Source organism: Suncus etruscus, chromosome 2, assembly GCF_024139225.1.
Source record: "Suncus etruscus isolate mSunEtr1 chromosome 2, mSunEtr1.pri.cur, whole genome shotgun sequence".
Classification (NCBI taxonomy): Eukaryota; Metazoa; Chordata; class Mammalia; order Eulipotyphla; family Soricidae; genus Suncus; species Suncus etruscus.
Window position 1 is genome coordinate 10041811 of NC_064849.1, and position 17613 is coordinate 10059423.

Below are 17613 nucleotides of genomic sequence, written 5' to 3' on the forward strand. Positions count from 1 at the left end.
CCTCCCTTCAAACAACACCCTCATGATTTTGATTCTGGTAAGATTATTTTATAACCCATTCCAGCTCTTAAAATAATATTGTTTCATCATGGAAACATAGTTTTATTTTAAAAGGAAACAAAAAGTAAGAAGGAAGTAAAAGATCTGTAAGAAGGCTGATGAGATGGATCAAAGGGCTGGCACACAGGCCTGGCATGCGCTGTGGCCTGAATCTGATCCCCGGTTCCGCTTGGTCTCCTAAGAACTGACTGGTGGAGCAGTGGTGATGCCAGCACCACCAGAGAGAGTTTTCCTCCATGAAAAAGACTTCTAAGGGCTCTGACAAGCCACCTTGCAGTGGGAGGATGAGCCACATGATGGGCACAAAGACCCTGACTTTGTTGGGGTGCTTCTCAAATTTGGGCTCAGAATCATTTCAAGCTCCCTGGAGCCTGAGCTCATCTTGCAAACCATGCAAAACTCCCAACATTAAAAATGCAACCAAAGACATAAGCACAGTGGAGAAAATTATTTTGTAACCCCTTTGCAGAGAAGAGCACTGAGGGATTATAAATCCAAAAATCCAGAAGGCATCAAAAAGAAGAGAGAGAGAGACAAGTCTGAATACAAAATGAAACAGCATCATGGGGGAAAAAATCAGCTGCAAGCTCCAAAGGCAAACAAAAAACTCTGCAAAATATACCCCAAACAAAACACAACAACTGCAGACTCCCTAAAGAGAAAGGGCTCATTTATCTGGGTAAGTCAGTTATTAATATAGTAAGAAAATGAGCAACAATCTGGGGAAACAACTCAAGGGAGCCCCCTACCAGCTTTTAAACCCCCTCCTTGCCCTGATTGACCTATAAATCCCATTCCAATGATTTCCTATGGGTATATAATTAAATGTTTTCTTCTCCTTTGAATAGATCTGGACCTGTCTGAAGAAGACGTGACCAGCCCAAGAAAACTGAGAAGGGTGGAAAGAGATGGGAACAGAATCTCCCTACTGCCCCCCAAAATAGTCCCCATGCATTGATGGAATAAAGATGAGTTTTCCTTGGGGGAAAATTAGTCAGTGGTGTGCGTGAGACCTTTGACCCAGAATTTTAAGCAATTCCTTACATGGGATGCAGACTCCACCATGGGGTTTGTTCAAGTTGTGAACAATTTTCCTAATCATCAGAGAAACAAAAGAGAGGCAGGAGGATTCATGCAAGAGTCTATCAGTCTGTGAAAAGTTAAGCATCCATAGAGAAAGATCTGGAAGAAGAGATGGAGACTAAATATGGCCACCTGGGGGCTACAAAGCAGATGACCGATGGGAAAGAGGACTCTCCACTGTGGACTGTGGGACACACTTTCTTATGTTAAAGTGCCACAAATGTGTCACTTCAAGTTTAATTTCAGTCAGGAACAAAGGAGGCCAAGAGATGCAGAAGTGGTTTTTTTCCAAGCTCATAAAAATGGAGTCTTCAGAACAAGGGCATTTATTTCTTTTTCCTTTTTCTCACAAAAAAGAAAGATTCTGATCTCTTTCATTCTGGCATTTGAGTTTACAGCAATTGAGGGGAGAGTGCCCGCCCCAGGGCCGGGTGTGAGAATGCAGGAGACAGCCATCTGCCTGAGCATGTTCAGACAAGAGGCAGCCTTTCCATCAGACTTCCAGAAAACAATTTCGACAATTGATGAGCAAACAGCGCTTCCATTTCTCTTCCCTTCTTTTGTTGATATCATTTTTTAAATAAAAAAAAAGGCAAGATGTCATCCCCTTTCTTATTTTGTGGGGAACAGACAGATGAAACATGAGCCAGGCACCAACTAGGGTTTATCCCCCTCAACAACCAACTTCTGTCTCTGTGGATGAGAACACAGCCATGGCACCAATGAACAAGACCAATGCCCAGGGCTTAGCTGGGTTGTCATCCAGAATCTGTCCTTTCCTAGACCTCTTAAACACATCCACAAGGTAAAACTTGATAGCTACCTCAATGGATGAATCAAGAGAGAGGCACCCACTTGGGTGGCCAAGAGACATAGCCGAGACTAGCACCCCCAAGAGTTCCAGCAGGGACCTACCTGGTCCCTGGCTTCACCAGAGGGAAAATCCAGGGGGGGGGTGTCTCTCTGGTGTACTTCCACCCCTAAACCTATGAAGTTGTACACAATCCTAAGCAAGAACCTTCTGGAATTGCATGTTCCTCGGCAATAGGGTACTGAGCTCCAGGAAAATGCATGAGATGGCCAGTACATGGCTCTCTCAAGTTCTGTGCAAGGGACCTAAGCCCAGAGTGTGCAGGGCCGGGTGGGTAGGCATTGCTGGCAGAAGACAGTATGGGAGAAGGTCAGGCTGGGGGAGGTTCTGAAGATTCTGCCAGTGTTTTCTTTATTGACCTGGAAGGCCTGACTGTGCTAAGAATATAAAGCAGTTTTCTTCCCTGTTCTACCTTTACTGCACATCTTTGATGTTTTACTAGGAAGATGGGATGTTTTTGTGTATGTGTATGTGTAGTTTGACTTAAAAAATTTTTAAATCCTTTTCCAAGCCAGAATGAGTGGTAAATCAGGAATGGACCCGTAAAAAATGTTCTTTGGTCTTCAGAAAGATACCACAGAGTCCACATGAACAGAAATGACAAGAGGCAATGGACAGGCCCAGAGCTTATGGGGGACAATGCTCAGGCCTGGACTTGCTGGTTTAAGGCTCACCTCAGTACCCCAGGAGACACAAGGCATGTGGGGGAGAAGAACTGTCCAGAGGGAAGGTCTGAGGACTCCCAGGCCTGAAGGGCCCCAGAATCCTGATTTTTACCCCCAATTTCCTGGGAAGACCCTTCATGGCTGATTCAACAAGTCCTTCACTGGAAACAAACTCATTTCTAAAGGAAAGCCTTGGAAATGGCAGCCTCTCATGGTTAGGAGTGTTCAGGGGCTGGAATTTGACTTTTTTTTTCAAGTAACAGTGTCAACAAGGATGCTCTGCTCAGAGCAAGGCCCTGGCAAGATGGCCTCACCATGTTGTCTTCTCTGGCCTCACAGAACCCCCAGGAACAGCACTCCCTTCCTGTTTTATGCCAATGACCATCCACGTGCCAGCTACACTCAGCACCCCTTACCAGAGCTGCCCGAGTTGGGTGCCTGCACTGGCCTTGAGAGCAGATGTCCACCCCCTCCTCACACCCCTTTCTTCCTCATCCTCCATCCACAGTCCTGCACCTCTGTGGAGCTACATTGCCCCCAAGAAGACTCCTTCCTCCATCCGGGTCCAACCCCCTCACAGGTGGCATTGACAGGGTCAGAGGAATACCCCAGGCCTTCCCTCATTCCTGGGGCTCCAAGAACTTCCAGAGCTGTACTGACTTTCTGAGGGTTACAGAAAATCTGCAGGGTCTCTGCTTTGCCTACTGTCAGGATCCCCAGAAAGGCCCTCCCCAGGGAAAAATCTCTCAGGATGATCTAGCTGGATGCCCAGGCTGGCAATGGGACAGTGCAGTGCTTACCCAGTTTTCAGGCTGACTAGCGCGTCCTCCACACCCTTCTGGTTGAACTTGGTCATGTACTGGTGCATGTAAGGGTAGTTGTTACGGATGTTCCTCTCCGTGCTGCCATTGGGCACCGTGCCAAAGCGGAAGGGTGGGGAATAATCGTGAGGCCGCTGGAACTGGAGAGAGAGAAGCAGGAAGGGCAGGAGAGGAGGGGAGAGGGGAGGAAGAGATGAGAAAAGGAGAGAGGAAGGGAGAGAAGAGAAGAGGGGAGGGGAGAGGAGGAGAGAAAAGATGAGGAGAGGAGAGAAAATAGGAGAGGAGCGAGGGAGAAGAGGGGAGGGGAGAGGAGAGGAGAGATGTAAGAGGAGGAGAAGAAAAGAGGGGTGGAAAGAGGAAGAGGGAAAGTAGAGGGAAGAAGAAGAGGAGGAGGAAGATGAAAGAGAGGGGAGAAGAGGGCAAAGAGATAAGAAGGGGAGGGAGAGAAGGGAAAGGAGAAAAGGCAAGAGGAGGGGAGGGAGTCAGCCACCATTTGTCCAGATTAGAGGAAGGTGAGCAGCCATGGTGCTGAGAAAGACGGGCCTACAGCCCGCAGCATGCAGATCCCAGTCCAGCTCCTGTGGCCTTCCATCCTCTTTTCTTCTCCCTGGAGCAATCTTTGGATAGCACCATCTACAGTCAACACACTTCTCTGGGGCTGGTCACTCTGGGCTGTACTTGGGGCTGACCCCAACTCTCCAATTAGGGATCATGTTGGTGGTACTCAGGGAACCCTATAGGGTTCCAGGGATGGACCCTGGGACAGCTATCTGCAAGGTAAGTGCTTTCCCATCTGCACTATCTCTCTGCCCACCTACTCATAATTTTATTTCAGGGTACCAGTCCCAAGGTACTTAGTAGCTACTCTGGCTCAGTGCTCAGGAGTCGCTCTGCTTGGTGCAGAGAATCAAACTCAGGACTGGCCAGGGCTTCAAGCTGCCAACTTATTATTCTAACTCCTGCATCTGGGAACAGCCAGAACTCCAAAGGCCTTTTGTCATTTATTTATTTATTTATTTATTTATTTATTTATTTATTTATTTATTTATTTATTTTTGTCTTGTTTTATAACAAGCCCAAGTACTGCAAATGGCTTAACAGGACCAGAGTCCCAAGCTATTATACAGGTAATGCGTGATTTTAAAAGAAAAGAGGAAGGTGGGGGGGGGGAATAAAGCCAATGCACTTGTGCATGGAAATAAAACTAATTGATTCAATATAGATTTTTATTTCACTGACTTTCTGGGCAGCACTGCCATGAATCTTCCAGGAGCATTTAGCTTATTTACTCGGGGAATTTTGCTGTTTATCTAATTGTATCAAACATTTAATTAAAAGAGCTCTCTGCCTGGCCATGGATGCTCTGAGCCAAGGAAACAGAGCGGCCCTGGGGAGACGGCCAGATCTCTTCCGAGGTGTATCGCCAGCCTGCGAAGGTCAGTCAAATTATTAGTGGCTCTAATTAGCTTTTCCACATGTAGTCCTCTTATTGAGGCCCCGTGCTAGGGTGCTGAGGATGTATCCCACTCTCCCACACTTTAAAAATTCACAACAGGGGCCGGGCGGTGGCGCTGGAGGTAAGGTGCCTGCCTTACCTGCGCTAGCCTAGGAGACGGACCGCGGTTCGATCCCCCGGCGTCCCATATGGTCCCCCAAGCCAGGAGTGACTTCTGAGCGCATAGCCAGGAGTAACCCCTGAGCGTCACCGGGTGTGGCCCAAAAACCAAAAAAAAAAAAAAAAAAAAAAAAAAAAAAAAATTCACAACAAAAAGCAGAGAAACAGGTGGTCAGCTACTTTCTAGAACATTCTCCAAGACAAGCTTGCCCCACTTTCATAGCTTTCCATCCAGAATTCTGGGGTCTCTGCTCCCATGCAGAGCCTTGGTCAGTTGGCAGAAGTGCTCCATGTTCACAGAGGCTCTCAGACCCATGTACTGTCCCCATGTCCCCATGTCTCTAGGAGCCTCAAGTTTGCAGGTGACAATCAGTAGTTGTGGGTAGGTATCCCCTCTCCCACCCAACTTCCTGTTTATTCCACCTGGATGGTGAAGAGAGAGAGAGAGAGAGAGAGCTTAGCAGAGAGAGAGAGAGAGAGAGAGAGAGAGAGAGAGGGCTTAGCATAGAGGCCACATGAGGAAAATGCACATGGCGGCTAGGGTCATGAAATAAAGCAGAATAACTCCTGAAACTTCAACTGACTGTGAATCTCTCCACCGTTATCCTGCGCCTTCAGACCCACCAGCTGAAGGGGCTACAGTCACTGTGCTGTGCAGAGAAAGGCCTCACCCCAACACTGGGACTCTATGTTTATACAACAATTCGGTGGATGGAGGGATCTGTAGAGCCCCCTCACCACTGACAGGGACGAGACCTTTACCTGCTGCCTTGCTCATAGGGTCTAAGTGGGGGAATCCCTCAACAGAAGCAAGTCAGAAATGAGAATCTGGGTGAACTTGGTTTCCAAGGCAAGAGTCCTAGGGGGTCAGGAGGGGAGCGAGGGAGGGTGGTCGCCTCCTCTATAGAGACTAGCATGTGGTTTGGTGCCTAAAAGCAATGGGCAGATGAGGGTCAGTTCTAGGTGTGCAAAGAACAAGGGGGCTCTTAAATGTCCAGGCCTGGGCTGTCCTCAAAGTGGTACTATGGGCTGGACTAAGGGAAGCTGGGCAGCAGAGGGCCTGCTACTGTCTCCACCATGCTGGGTAAGAACTCACAGGCTCACCCAGATGATGGCTTTAGCTCTGCTGGTGGCAGGGCACCCCAAGTCATGCCTGGGGCTGGAGTACTTCCAGGAATCTTTTTTTTTTTTTTTTTGGCTTTTGGTCACACCCAGTGGCGTTCAGGGGTTACTTATGACTCTACGCTGAGAAATCACTCCTGGCAGGCTTGGGGGACCATATGGGATGCCTGGGTTCCAACCACCATCTGTCCTGGATCGGCTGCATGCAAGGCAGATGCCCTACTACTGTGCTATCTCTCTGGTCACCACTTCCAGGAATCTTGTTTGTGTTTTCACAGCCAAGAGGAAGAATTCATGGAGGGGTGGTACATGGAGAGACAGGCCCAAGGACATGGAGTAGACCATTCCAGGCTTGTCGTACCCCCAGAGGACCATTCGTCCTCTTCATGCAGCCTTCTCCTTGGAAGGACAAAGCCCAAAGCCACCCTGGGCCTGGCGCAGTGACCGCAAAGGGGCCCCCTGGGAAAGTTGCTTCTAAATTAGACCTGGAATGTTCCTGGCCTGGGGAGCTTGAAGCTTCAGGCTACGTGGCTGAGATGGTGACAAACTGTGTCACTTGGAGGGCCAGAGAGATGATACCAGGGACAAGGGGCATATGAGAGTGCCCAGTTTGATGTCCAGCATCAAAGCTTTCCCCGAGAATTACTGGATCAGGCCCTAAGTACCCTAGTGTGGGCAGAGTGAGCCCCCTCCTGGCAGGAAGTACCACACTTTTGGGTCTCTCACTGAACCACTAGCGAGATTAGCTGAGAATCAACAGGAGGAACCCCAGAACTGCTGAGCATTGTTTGAGGGCTGACCTCTACCAAAAATAACAACAACAACAACAAAAAAATGTGTTCTGTTGGTGACAGGTGGGTGGTAAATCCCAGTACTGTGTATTAGAACAGACAGACTCTTTTTTTTTGTTTGTTTTGTTTTTGGGCCAAACCTGGCAGCACTCAGGGGTTACTCCTGACTCAGGAATCACTCCTGGCAATGCTCTGGAAACCTATGGGATGCTGAGGATCAAACCCAGTCAGCTGCATGCAAGGCAAACACCCTCCCCACTGTACTATATAGCTCCCAGAACAAAAGGTTTGGAGGGAAAAACCATCCCAGGGAGAATATCAGGGTCCCCCAAGCCCCTCTCTCACACATACACGCAGCAGCGCAGCTCACCCAGAGATGAGGGGGAGACCTTACCTTTTTATCGCTGAGGCCCGTCACTTGGTCCACAAACTCCTCTTGGATCATGAAGGCAGCCAGGTTGGCCGTGTAGCTGGCAAGGAAGATGACAGCGAAGAAGGCCCACACAGACACCATGATCTTGGACGTGGTCCCCTTGGGGTTCTGCACAGGCACTGAGTTGTTGAACACCAGCCCCCATAGCAGCCAGATGGCCTTCCCGATGGTGAACGAGGGCCCGTGAGGTGCTGCGGAGATCAGGGAGGATCCACTCAGTGTTCCCTTCTCTCAGGGTTAGTACCTCACCACAGCAGCTTATCTACCAGCCTTTGCCAATGTGGCCTCATGGCCAGCCCTCCCCAGGACTCATAGAAGTAACTTTCCAGAAGCTGAGATGTGTCCCAGAATCAGAGCTATGATGTGTCCTGATGTCTTTGTTCAGATTCTTTTTTTCCCCACATCCAGCAGTGCTCAGGGATCACTCTTGACAGTTCACAAGGAGTCATGTGTGGTGGTAGGGATGGAACTCAGATCAGCCACATGCTAGCATGTTTCAAGCCCCCTGTGCTTCCTCTCTGCCCACCCTCCCTGTCTCTGTACAGACTCATCTTCCTGCCTTTCTTGTAAGGAGGTTGGTGGCAGTGCCTCTCAAGTGTAGGAACAAATGAGAAAACAACAACAACATATAAGAAAGGTCAAGAAAATTGGAGCACAGAATGTGGGTATGAATGAGAAGCTGGATTTGGATCCATTTTCTATCTGGATTTGATTTCTGCCTGGGGAGTCTAGCTCCCTAATAGATATAGAGTAAGTTTTTCAGGAATATGTACAGGACTGTTTTGAGATTCATGGAATGAGGGAATGACTGGACAGAACTGATATTTTTGTTTTGGGGCCATACCTTGTAAGCTCTGAGCTTACCTAGTGTGCTTGGGGTACTATGTAGAATGCAGGGAATAAAAGCCAACTTGGGTGAATGTAAGGGAAGTGCCCTTCCCACTGTATTATTGCTCTGTTCCCTAATGTTTGTTTGTTTGGGGGCCATGCTTAGCAATGCTCAGAGGTTTTTCCTGGCTCTGCACTCAGGAATCACCCCTGGTGATAGATACTAAGGGGACTGAGGATCAAACCCAGGTCGACTGCATGCAAGACAAATACCCTCCCTGCTGTGCTATTGCTCTGGACCTAATGTATTTTTTAACCTGACAACCCCAAGCCACCATTCTCATCCAGGTTCAGATGTGCTAGTTGCATGCACAGTCCTGGAATAAGAGTGAACCCAAATCCAGTGAAAACAGACACAAGGGACAGAACAGAACACTTTCCTCCAGCCCTTCACAGATGGGAAATACTGGGCTGTAGGGTCAGGAAAAGGGGTTCAATCTGCCTGCCCCCAGTGCCTGCCTGCAGCAGTGAGGGGACCCTGTGGGGAGCCCCAAGTGGCCCCCAGCTCTCATCTAAACCAAGAGGGCACAATATTCCATCCAAAAGCACTGGGCAAGGATGAGAGGAGTAGGCCATGAGAACTCATATCTCAGGCCTTTCAACCTGTAGAGGAAGAAGAAGGAAAAAAAAAACCCCTCAATTCATGCCCTCATTTCATTAGAAGAAAAAATAAAGGTTTTCCTGCTCCCAAGCATAGTCTTGATGTCGTTTAAATCAAGACATGGGGGGCCGGGCGGTGGCGCTGGAGGTAAGGTGCCTGCCTTGCCTGCGCTAGCCTAGGATGGACCGCGGTTCGATCCCCCGGCATCCCATATGGTCCCCCCAAGAAGCCAGGAGCAACTTCTGAGCGCATAGCCAGGAGTAACCCCTGAGCGTCACAGGGTGTGGCCCAAAAACCAAAAAAAAAAAAAAAAAATCAAGACATGGGAAAAGATCTACTCATATCTCTGCCAGCTCAAAGAGGCTGAGGAAGACAAGGAATTACATGACACAAATGTATTCAAAGAGGATGTGAGGGTGGTCTGGACAGGCATGAGGGTGGCCCTGCACCCTAGAAGCCCACATCAGGCTCTAGCTATCAGGACACCCCAGATAGCTGTGAGAGAGAAGACAGTTGACTCTATGCACTCTTCTTCTCCTTCAGCAGCTTTCCCTGGCTCTGGGTTTCCTCCCAATCTGAGATCTCTTAATGAAAGGGAGGGATGCAGCTGATTCTTTGAATGACTTAACTAGATGCAAGAAGCCTGCAGATCAGCAGTGACAGTCATTCCAGACTCAGAGACTGAGACATAAAAACCCAAAGGTTGGGGAGGAAATTCTCACTTCCTGAGGACCATCCTGATGCCTCATTAAACTTTTCCTGGAGGGGCCGAGAGATAATCCAGCAGACAGGGTCCTGATCTTGCATAGGGCCAATGTGGATTTGTTCCCAGTACCGTCTATGGTCCTCTGAGCACTACCAGGAGTGATCCCTGAGCACAGGGCTAGGAGTATTTCCTGAGCCCAATCAGATGTGGCCCCCAAGTTAATGAAAACCACACGAAATCCTTTTTCAGAAAACGGGGTGCTAAGTACCAGAAAACAATACACTAAGAAACATCGATGTAAGGGGGGCCTGGGAAGCTGCTTGCTTCGTTTCTTTCTTTCCAGTGCTTCTTGCTGTATGTTTGGGCCAAATGAGAAATAAATATGAGTGATGGATAACGTTAGTCTTCAAAAATCTATCTCCCAGGAACTTACTTCTCTCCATCTCCAGAGTCTTTACCCAAATCCAAACACCCTTTCTGAAGAAACACAGCCCCAACTTTCTATTCCCCAACCACTGCACTCCACAAATTAGCTCTGGACTTGTCCTACCATAAGCTCCTTGACTCTCCTCCTTGCCCACCCTAGCACTTCAAAACCAAATGGAATGAAATCCCCCTGGTCAAGGCACCATTTTCTCAACTCCCTTCCCGTACCACTCCATGTGGGTCCCCACCTCCCACATGTTTCTTGAGCTCATCCAAATAGATTCTTCCTCTCTGAAGCCTTGGGGTTCACTATTCCCTCAGCCTGGAGATACTGCCATTGTCCCCAGTTCCCTGATCTTATCATCCTCCCAGTCCCACCCAGCTCAGAGGGCATCTATTCAGGAGCTGTTAGACCACCCCCAAAAAACAACCAATCCTCCACTGGCTTCACTTGGATTTTTCCCCCTTCCTCCTCCACCTTTATTCTCATCTATAATTATTTTATTTGTTTATGGGTCTCTCTACTGTTTCTCTTGCTGTACTCTCCATTTCCCTGATGTCTCAACCTGGCTTGTAACCTACTCCCTTGCATTAATAAATAATGCCATGGCGAGAACCCAACCAACTCATGAAACATATCTGCTGGGCATTTCCCTTCCTTAGTGAGGGCTGATGATTGTCCCAGTTAAATGCAACAAGATTTTTAATAGCAGTTTTTTTTTCTTTGATGGGTTGATTCGGAACTTGGTTTCTGCAGTCATCAGTGCTCAGCAATGGATGATCCAGAAGAAATTAAAAGTCAAGAAAACTAAGTTCCAGATGGGAGTACAGAGTACAGTGGGAGGGTATTTGCCTTGCATATGGCAGACCCAGCTTGGGTCCTAGCATCCCATATGGTTCTCCGTGCTCTGCCAGAAGTGATTCCTAAGCACAGAGCCAGGAGTAAGCCTTGAACACTGCAACTTGTGCAAAAACAACCCAAAACACTAAGTTCTTACAGATTTACACGGCTGTTTCCCAGCAAGCCTCCCGGGTGGAGAAGATCCCGCAAAACTTTCTCACTTAGCATCAAAATCAAGCAAAAGGGTGGGATTTAAAAGACTCAACTTGCGGGTACTCAGTCTTCCACCATGGCTAGTTATTCGTCAGGCAAGAGATTTGGGTCCTGGCACCTCTCTGGTCCCTTCCACTTAGGGATCTGTTGAGCACGGAGGAAAATGCACTCGGAATGATGTCATGTGCCTCTGAATACTGGCTCGTGTGGGGCCTCATAATGAGTTAGAGCCGGTGAATGGCTCCCAATTCAATTTTCTAGCTCCTGATGGCTACTTTATCAAGCACAACGCAGGAAGGTCAGGCGTTGTCAAGGGGAAAATGTAACTCTGGGGGCGAGGGCTACCACTTTGCAATTACATTTATTGTTCAACAAATCCAAGGCTGAGTCAGCATTGTGGAGAAGGTTCTGAAACTAGATTCTGATAAAGCCATTTCCTTGGCAGGGCCGCATTCTTGCACATTTCTTTGGACACACATTTTAAAATTTAATTGCCAGGAACCTTTCTCCCGATGTCTCTTCGACAAAATGAGATGTGAGTCGTTTCAATGTTAGCACACGGTTCAAGCACTCCTTTGATTTCCTCTTTCTTTCCATCCTGGGAGGAGGGAATTTTGAGGAGGAGGCAGGAGCCCATGTCTGTCCCTCCTCCAATCATGCCCCAAGGCCACGTAGGCTATCTGGCTACAAATCTGCCACTGTCCTCAAACCAAAGCAAAGCAAAGCAAAGCAAATCACGGGTAGGAGAGGGAAGGGCTCACCTTTGCCTTTGGCCAAGTTCCGGTTATATCCAACTGGGCTGAAATATTCAAAGACAAAGACCGCAATGGCCGAGACGATGAGCAGCATGACGAACATCATCACCCAGACAGAAGCGCTGAAGGGCTCTATGTAGGCGGGCAGAGGAAGGCAAATGGGTCTGTTAGTACCTCCCCATGGCGGGTCAAAGGAAGGCAAACAGGTCAGTTAGGGATTCCCCATGGTGGGTCAGAGGAAGGCAAAAAGGGTCAGCTAGCACCTCCTATAGTAGGTCAGAGGAAGGCAAAGAGGGTCAGCTAGCACCCCCTTTGGCAGGTCAGAGGAAGGCAAATGGGTCAGTTAGCATCTCCCCATCACATCAGAGGAAGGCAAACATGTCAGTTAGCACTTCCACATGGCAGGTCAGAGGAAGGCAGAGGGTCAGTTCGCACCTCCTATGGCAGGTCAAAGGAAGGCAAATGGGTCAGTTAGCATCTCCCCATGGTGGGTCAGAGGACGGCAAATTGGATCTCAGCACCTACCCCCATAAATGTCCTCAGACACGAACCCACAAAGTATATCCCCACAAAGGATAGTCACTGTTTACTTAACCCTTCAGTCCCGTCTTTCGTCTATAAAAAATATTCGAGGTATTTCGTAAGACCTCGGATAAAAGAATAAAAATAGAGAAGAGCATGTGACCCGCTTGCAAATCAGGTCAAGGAGAGTGAAAACAACACAGGATGGTCAGAGCCAGGGAGGACACTGGGACAAAGGCAAGAGAAAGGCACGAGAAAGCCGCAGGCTCCTGGGATTCTAGAATTATCCGGGGATGGCAGCTGTGGCTCTCGCCCTCTACAGACAGACACAGGGCCATGGTTTTGCTTCATTTCTACTTGCACATGGTAGGAGAAGATAACACAGAGGGTTCTGGAACCCAGAGGAGAATCCATGGGGAGACTCCACCCGGGACACTGCACTTCCTGGTGAAAAGGGGGTCCTATAATTATGGAGTTGGATGGGAGTCTTGGACAGCCACTGCTACCATCACTCTGTTGTCTGTTAACACAGACAAGAACAAAATATGAAAATTTTACTGATGTGGGAAAGAGGATTAAAGGAACGGGAAAGTCAGAAGGTTATGAAGTTCCCCTAATCCCCATAAAACAGTGCCCCATAAATTGTGGAGACCATGAGGCAGCAGGTACTAGATGACCACTTCCTCTCCCTCAAACTGCTAGCAGTCCTTCGTGTCACTTGGGCAGCAGAGAGAGAAGTATCTGAAGGATAGCCAGGACCCCAGAATGTAAACCCAAGAACCTTGGGTATCCAAGAAATTACTTCTGGCCAGGGAAGAGAGATAGTACATAATATAAATGAATATTCCTACCCCATCTGACTAAGTATATGAACAGGAGGTGAAGGGCCCATTTCATTCATGCATGGCAGAGATTTGCTACAAAATCAATCGGAAGAAAAAAAATTTTAGGTTCATATAGCCCACCAAAATGCAGCATTTAGAAGAAACTGTCCCTAATCTCATAATCCTTTTGGCCACAAGCCAACATTTTCTGTAGGGAATACATAAGAAGTCCAACAACACTTCTTAAATTGTAAGCATTTTTAAAAACCTTTCATTATTTTTCTTTTGATAAAGCTAATAAGGATCATAAATTGGGCAGGTCTGCTTCCTGTTGTGTCCACCTAACATAGCCAGAGGTCATCCTGAGCTAATATTCATCAAGAAGGGAATCAGTCTGAAGCTTGAGCTAGACTGGGCAATGGGAACACCAGTAGGCATGGACTGCCACGAACGCGCGCGCGCACACACACACACACACACACACACACACACACACACACACACACACGCTCAGAAGTTACAGGCAAAATCTATGACTGATCTGCTTTGCATGTACGAGAGGAATGCAAAGAAACTGTTACTACTTCAATGAAGATTTATCTCCTTAAGTTTAGCTCGAATAATAAACAATATTAGGTCCCTGAAATCATAAAAATATCTGGTAATGAGGTGTATCCGAAAAGGAAGAAAACAATTAAATGTGTAATTGGGAGCTAAAAAATTACTTAATATTCAGGGATAGAGATGTTGGAGTCATTTCCCAAATGGAGGAATCTTATGACATGGCTTATATTAGCAGAGGGGTACCATTCTGAGAGCAAGTAAGGTGAGTACAAATAAAGCATGGGGGTGGTTCTAAAATTGAGCCTGAACAGGAGAAAGGAAAAAGAATCATTGCTTTTGGGAGTCCAAGATTAAGACAGGTTTGGAGGGACGAGTGGACTGTTCAGGGTCCTGAAAACATTATCCTTGCTGAAGCCATGCTTCTTTCCAGACCTGCTAACTCCCTTTCCTCTGCAGGCAACATCAACGCTATAAAAAATGGTTGGGGAGGTCTGTGCTGGACTCTTCTATTCACAGGCCAGTATCTCATTGAACTGAATCTGGCAGTGGCTGCATCCTTGTCACTAACTGAGCTGAATATTGGGTGGAAGCTGATTAAGCAAGGCATGTCATTTGGAAGGAACAGCATCTGTCCCTGGACTGGTAAAGACAGCACAGAAGTGAAGGGATTTGACTGTAGTTGGGGTCAAGTCTGGCTTGAGTTAAATTCTGTATCGATGAGTGCCCTGAAGAGTTATTATTCTTGGGAGAAAGATTGAGGGGAGAGAGAGAGAAAGAGAGAGAGAGAGAGGGAGGGAGAGAGAGAGAGGGAAGGGAACTAGAGAGAGAAGAGAGTGAGAGAAGAGAAAAGATAGAAGATGGAAAACAGAGCTTGAGAGAGGATAGAGACAGAAGAGATAGAGAGAAAGGAGAGATTAGAGAGAATAGTGAGTAAGAAAAGGGAGACTAAAAAGAGAAAGGAGAAAGAGAGAAGACAGAGAAGTGAGAGAGAGAGAGAGAAAGAAAAAGAAGAAAAAAAACCTAAAAACCGTGATACCTTTTTTTACAGTCTAAATAGTGAGGTAACAAATATTTTTAGACCAGTCTGGATTAAACCCTCTACTAGCTTAAAACAGATTCAACATTTTTCCAGGCAAAAACTTCAAGTGAGGGGACTCCGGGTCAGAGTTTCTTTGGATCAAAGAATGTGCCTGCTTGAAACACCGTTTGAAAGAACTGAAAGGAAATATCGCGAGAGACGTCATCTCTGTCTTTGAAGAGTGACTGCTTACATTTTTACACAAAAGCTCAAAGGAATTACCTGCAAGTGTTTCCGATGAGAGATAATGGAGTTTGCGGAGGAGAGAGAAGAGAAAATAATGAAGAGCAATGCAATCGGATTCTCTGAATGTCTGGGTTCTTCCAGATGAGTGAGTCAGTGAATAGAAAAAAATGTAGCTAAGCCTGGTTTATTATGATTTTCAAAACCTGCAGATAATGACCTTAACTAAGGGCTTCACATTCAATCAGAGACATATGCAATTTGGTGATGGGGAAAAATATGAAGCCAACTGCATTCTAAAACAGTTCTGAAATGGGTTTCCTCTGGCTGCCATTTATTTTGTTTTCTTCTAAAAGGTACAGTCATAGGAGTGTGTGTGTGTGTGTGTGTGTGTGTGTGTATGTGTGTGTGTGTGTGTGTGTGTGTGTGTGTCAGGGATGGAGAGGGGAGGGAGGTTGGCTAAATTTAGTAAAAAAAAAACTTTTTAATGGAAATGTTCTACTAATGCAGGTGAGATAAAAATTCAGGGAAATTGGGTTGAGGTCAGATTCAATATTAGTGACCCATTTTTAATCAGACAAGCCAATTGATATCTCTTGCTCTCTGGTGAGCCCAAGTTCTCTTTCGTTCACTGATGCATAGACAGTCTGTGGGAGGAAACAGATCTATTTCCAAAGACAAACAGGGGGCAGGTCTAGGGGACCTGAGTACATTAGTGGTACGAAGGGGGGGGGGGCAGAGCTAAATATTCAAAACACAGAGGCAGCAAGAGATCCAAATGCAAAAAGCCAAAGTTCCAAAGATGCCTGTCAGTGTGGGTGCTCAATTGTGAGGATGGGAGTGGGGAAAGAACCTGGGTGATGGGATTGGTGATGGAACCTGGTATGTCAAAAATTCAACTATGCATGATTTTATACATAATGGGGTTCTAACACAATCAAAAGATACTAAACAAGACAAAAATCAAGGGCTTTTGAAAAAGAAAAGAAAACAGATCTCTTTCCTAAAGTCCTGTTCTCCAACACTTTCTTATCCTCCAGAACTGGGGGACAGGAGCTGCCTGAGAATGGTGATATGATGAGATGGGATTAATTATTATTAATTCCCAATAATGTATGAGTGAACATAATGTAGTGAAGGGCTGGGATGCCTAGATCACCCTTGACCTCAACTCAGGGAGGAAGGACAGAAAAGGAAAGAAAACAAGCGGTGGGGGAAGAAGTTGAGAAAGGGAAGTAACTGAGCCACAGTGGTTATAGTGAAGGGTGGTAAAGTTAGACATCAAAAGCATGGACTCAGTAACACTGAAAACATGATATCTAAGCAGCAACCATCCAACTTTGTTATGTGCCTGCCCAGGCGGAAGTGGGGGGAGGAAGGGTGGAACATGGGAGCACCAGGCAAGAGTGTTGACATTGGAGATTGGTGCTGAAATACTCTGTGCTTAAAACTCAGCTCTCAGTAACTTTGTAAATCATGGTTCTATATAAAGACATCCACAAAACTACCCCCCCATCCCAAATGTCTCCAGTAAATCTGAAAATCCTGCAGGTGTTGCTAGTACAGTTGATTGCCTTTTCCCTACCCTGAACCAATGAGACTCCCTTAGAAAGAGACAACGGCATCGAGGGGACAGAATGAGGCTGGGGGATTTGTCCCGGTCCTCAGTACTCTGACAAAGACTCCCAAAACGAAAGCCAGTGAAGAGTGAGAGATCAAATCTGGCGAGTGGTAAGGATTTCAACAGCTTAACTGGATTATCAGAAATGAGAATAGCAAATCCATATGTCTCTGTGCGTCGGAACAGCTTCCCGAATACTGTGAGTCAACATTTTGGCCCAAAGGATGAAACCAAGTAAGTTTCATGGGCTGTTCCCATCACCCCATGGGATGGAAATGGGTGAGGGGTAGTTCACACACTGACTCTCTGCTCAGGTTTGACTTCTCTGACCCACCAAGAGAGTTGTTTTTCGTTTTTGTTGTTTTTGTTCTGATTTGGGGCCATTCCCGATGGTGCTCTGAGGTGGTGACTCCTGGCTCTGCACTCAGAAAGTCCTGGCAGACTTGAGGGACCCTATAGGAAGCTGGAGATTGAACCCAGATTGGCCATGTGCAAGGCCAATGTCCTCTCCACTGTGCTATCACTCCAGCCCCTCAAGGGAGTTTTTGTTTGCTTGTTTGGTCTTCAGGACAATGAGAGTCATTCTACTGTTTCTTTTTACACTGGTCCCCTACATCCTCTTCTGGGTTTCTTCTGAAGAGGGTGTGCAATATTTGTGTTGAATCGACCTCCATTTCAGATGGACCTATAGGTCTGAGGTGTGCCAAGGGGGCCTTCCTCGGCATTACCTGATCTTCCAGATAATCATTACAAAGAGCTACCGATTCTTAGCAAACATGACACCATGCTTCCGTTTAAGGAAAAGCCTAAGGAATGCCTGATTCCACTTCATGCCAGCATAAGTAGCCTAGCGAGGCTTCGGGAGTTACAAAATTATGCAGCCAACAGTGATGAAGAGGACAGGAAATATCAGTTAGCTGCTTAAATAGA

At 47.0% G+C, this 17613-nt stretch overlaps 1 protein-coding gene across 1 annotated transcript in view; it reads right to left on the reverse strand.

Moving 5' to 3' along the window:
- Positions 1–17613, reverse strand: part of GRIN2A (glutamate ionotropic receptor NMDA type subunit 2A) — a 254008-nt gene that overhangs the window by 31843 nt on the left and 204552 nt on the right. Inside the window, exons 8-10 of the mRNA XM_049768433.1 lie at positions 11898–12023; positions 7423–7652; positions 3480–3640 (exon numbers count right to left, since the gene is read on the reverse strand). Coding sequence (XP_049624390.1) covers positions 3480–3640; positions 7423–7652; positions 11898–12023 — 517 coding nt within the window. The remainder of the gene's footprint in view (positions 1–3479; positions 3641–7422; positions 7653–11897; positions 12024–17613) is intronic.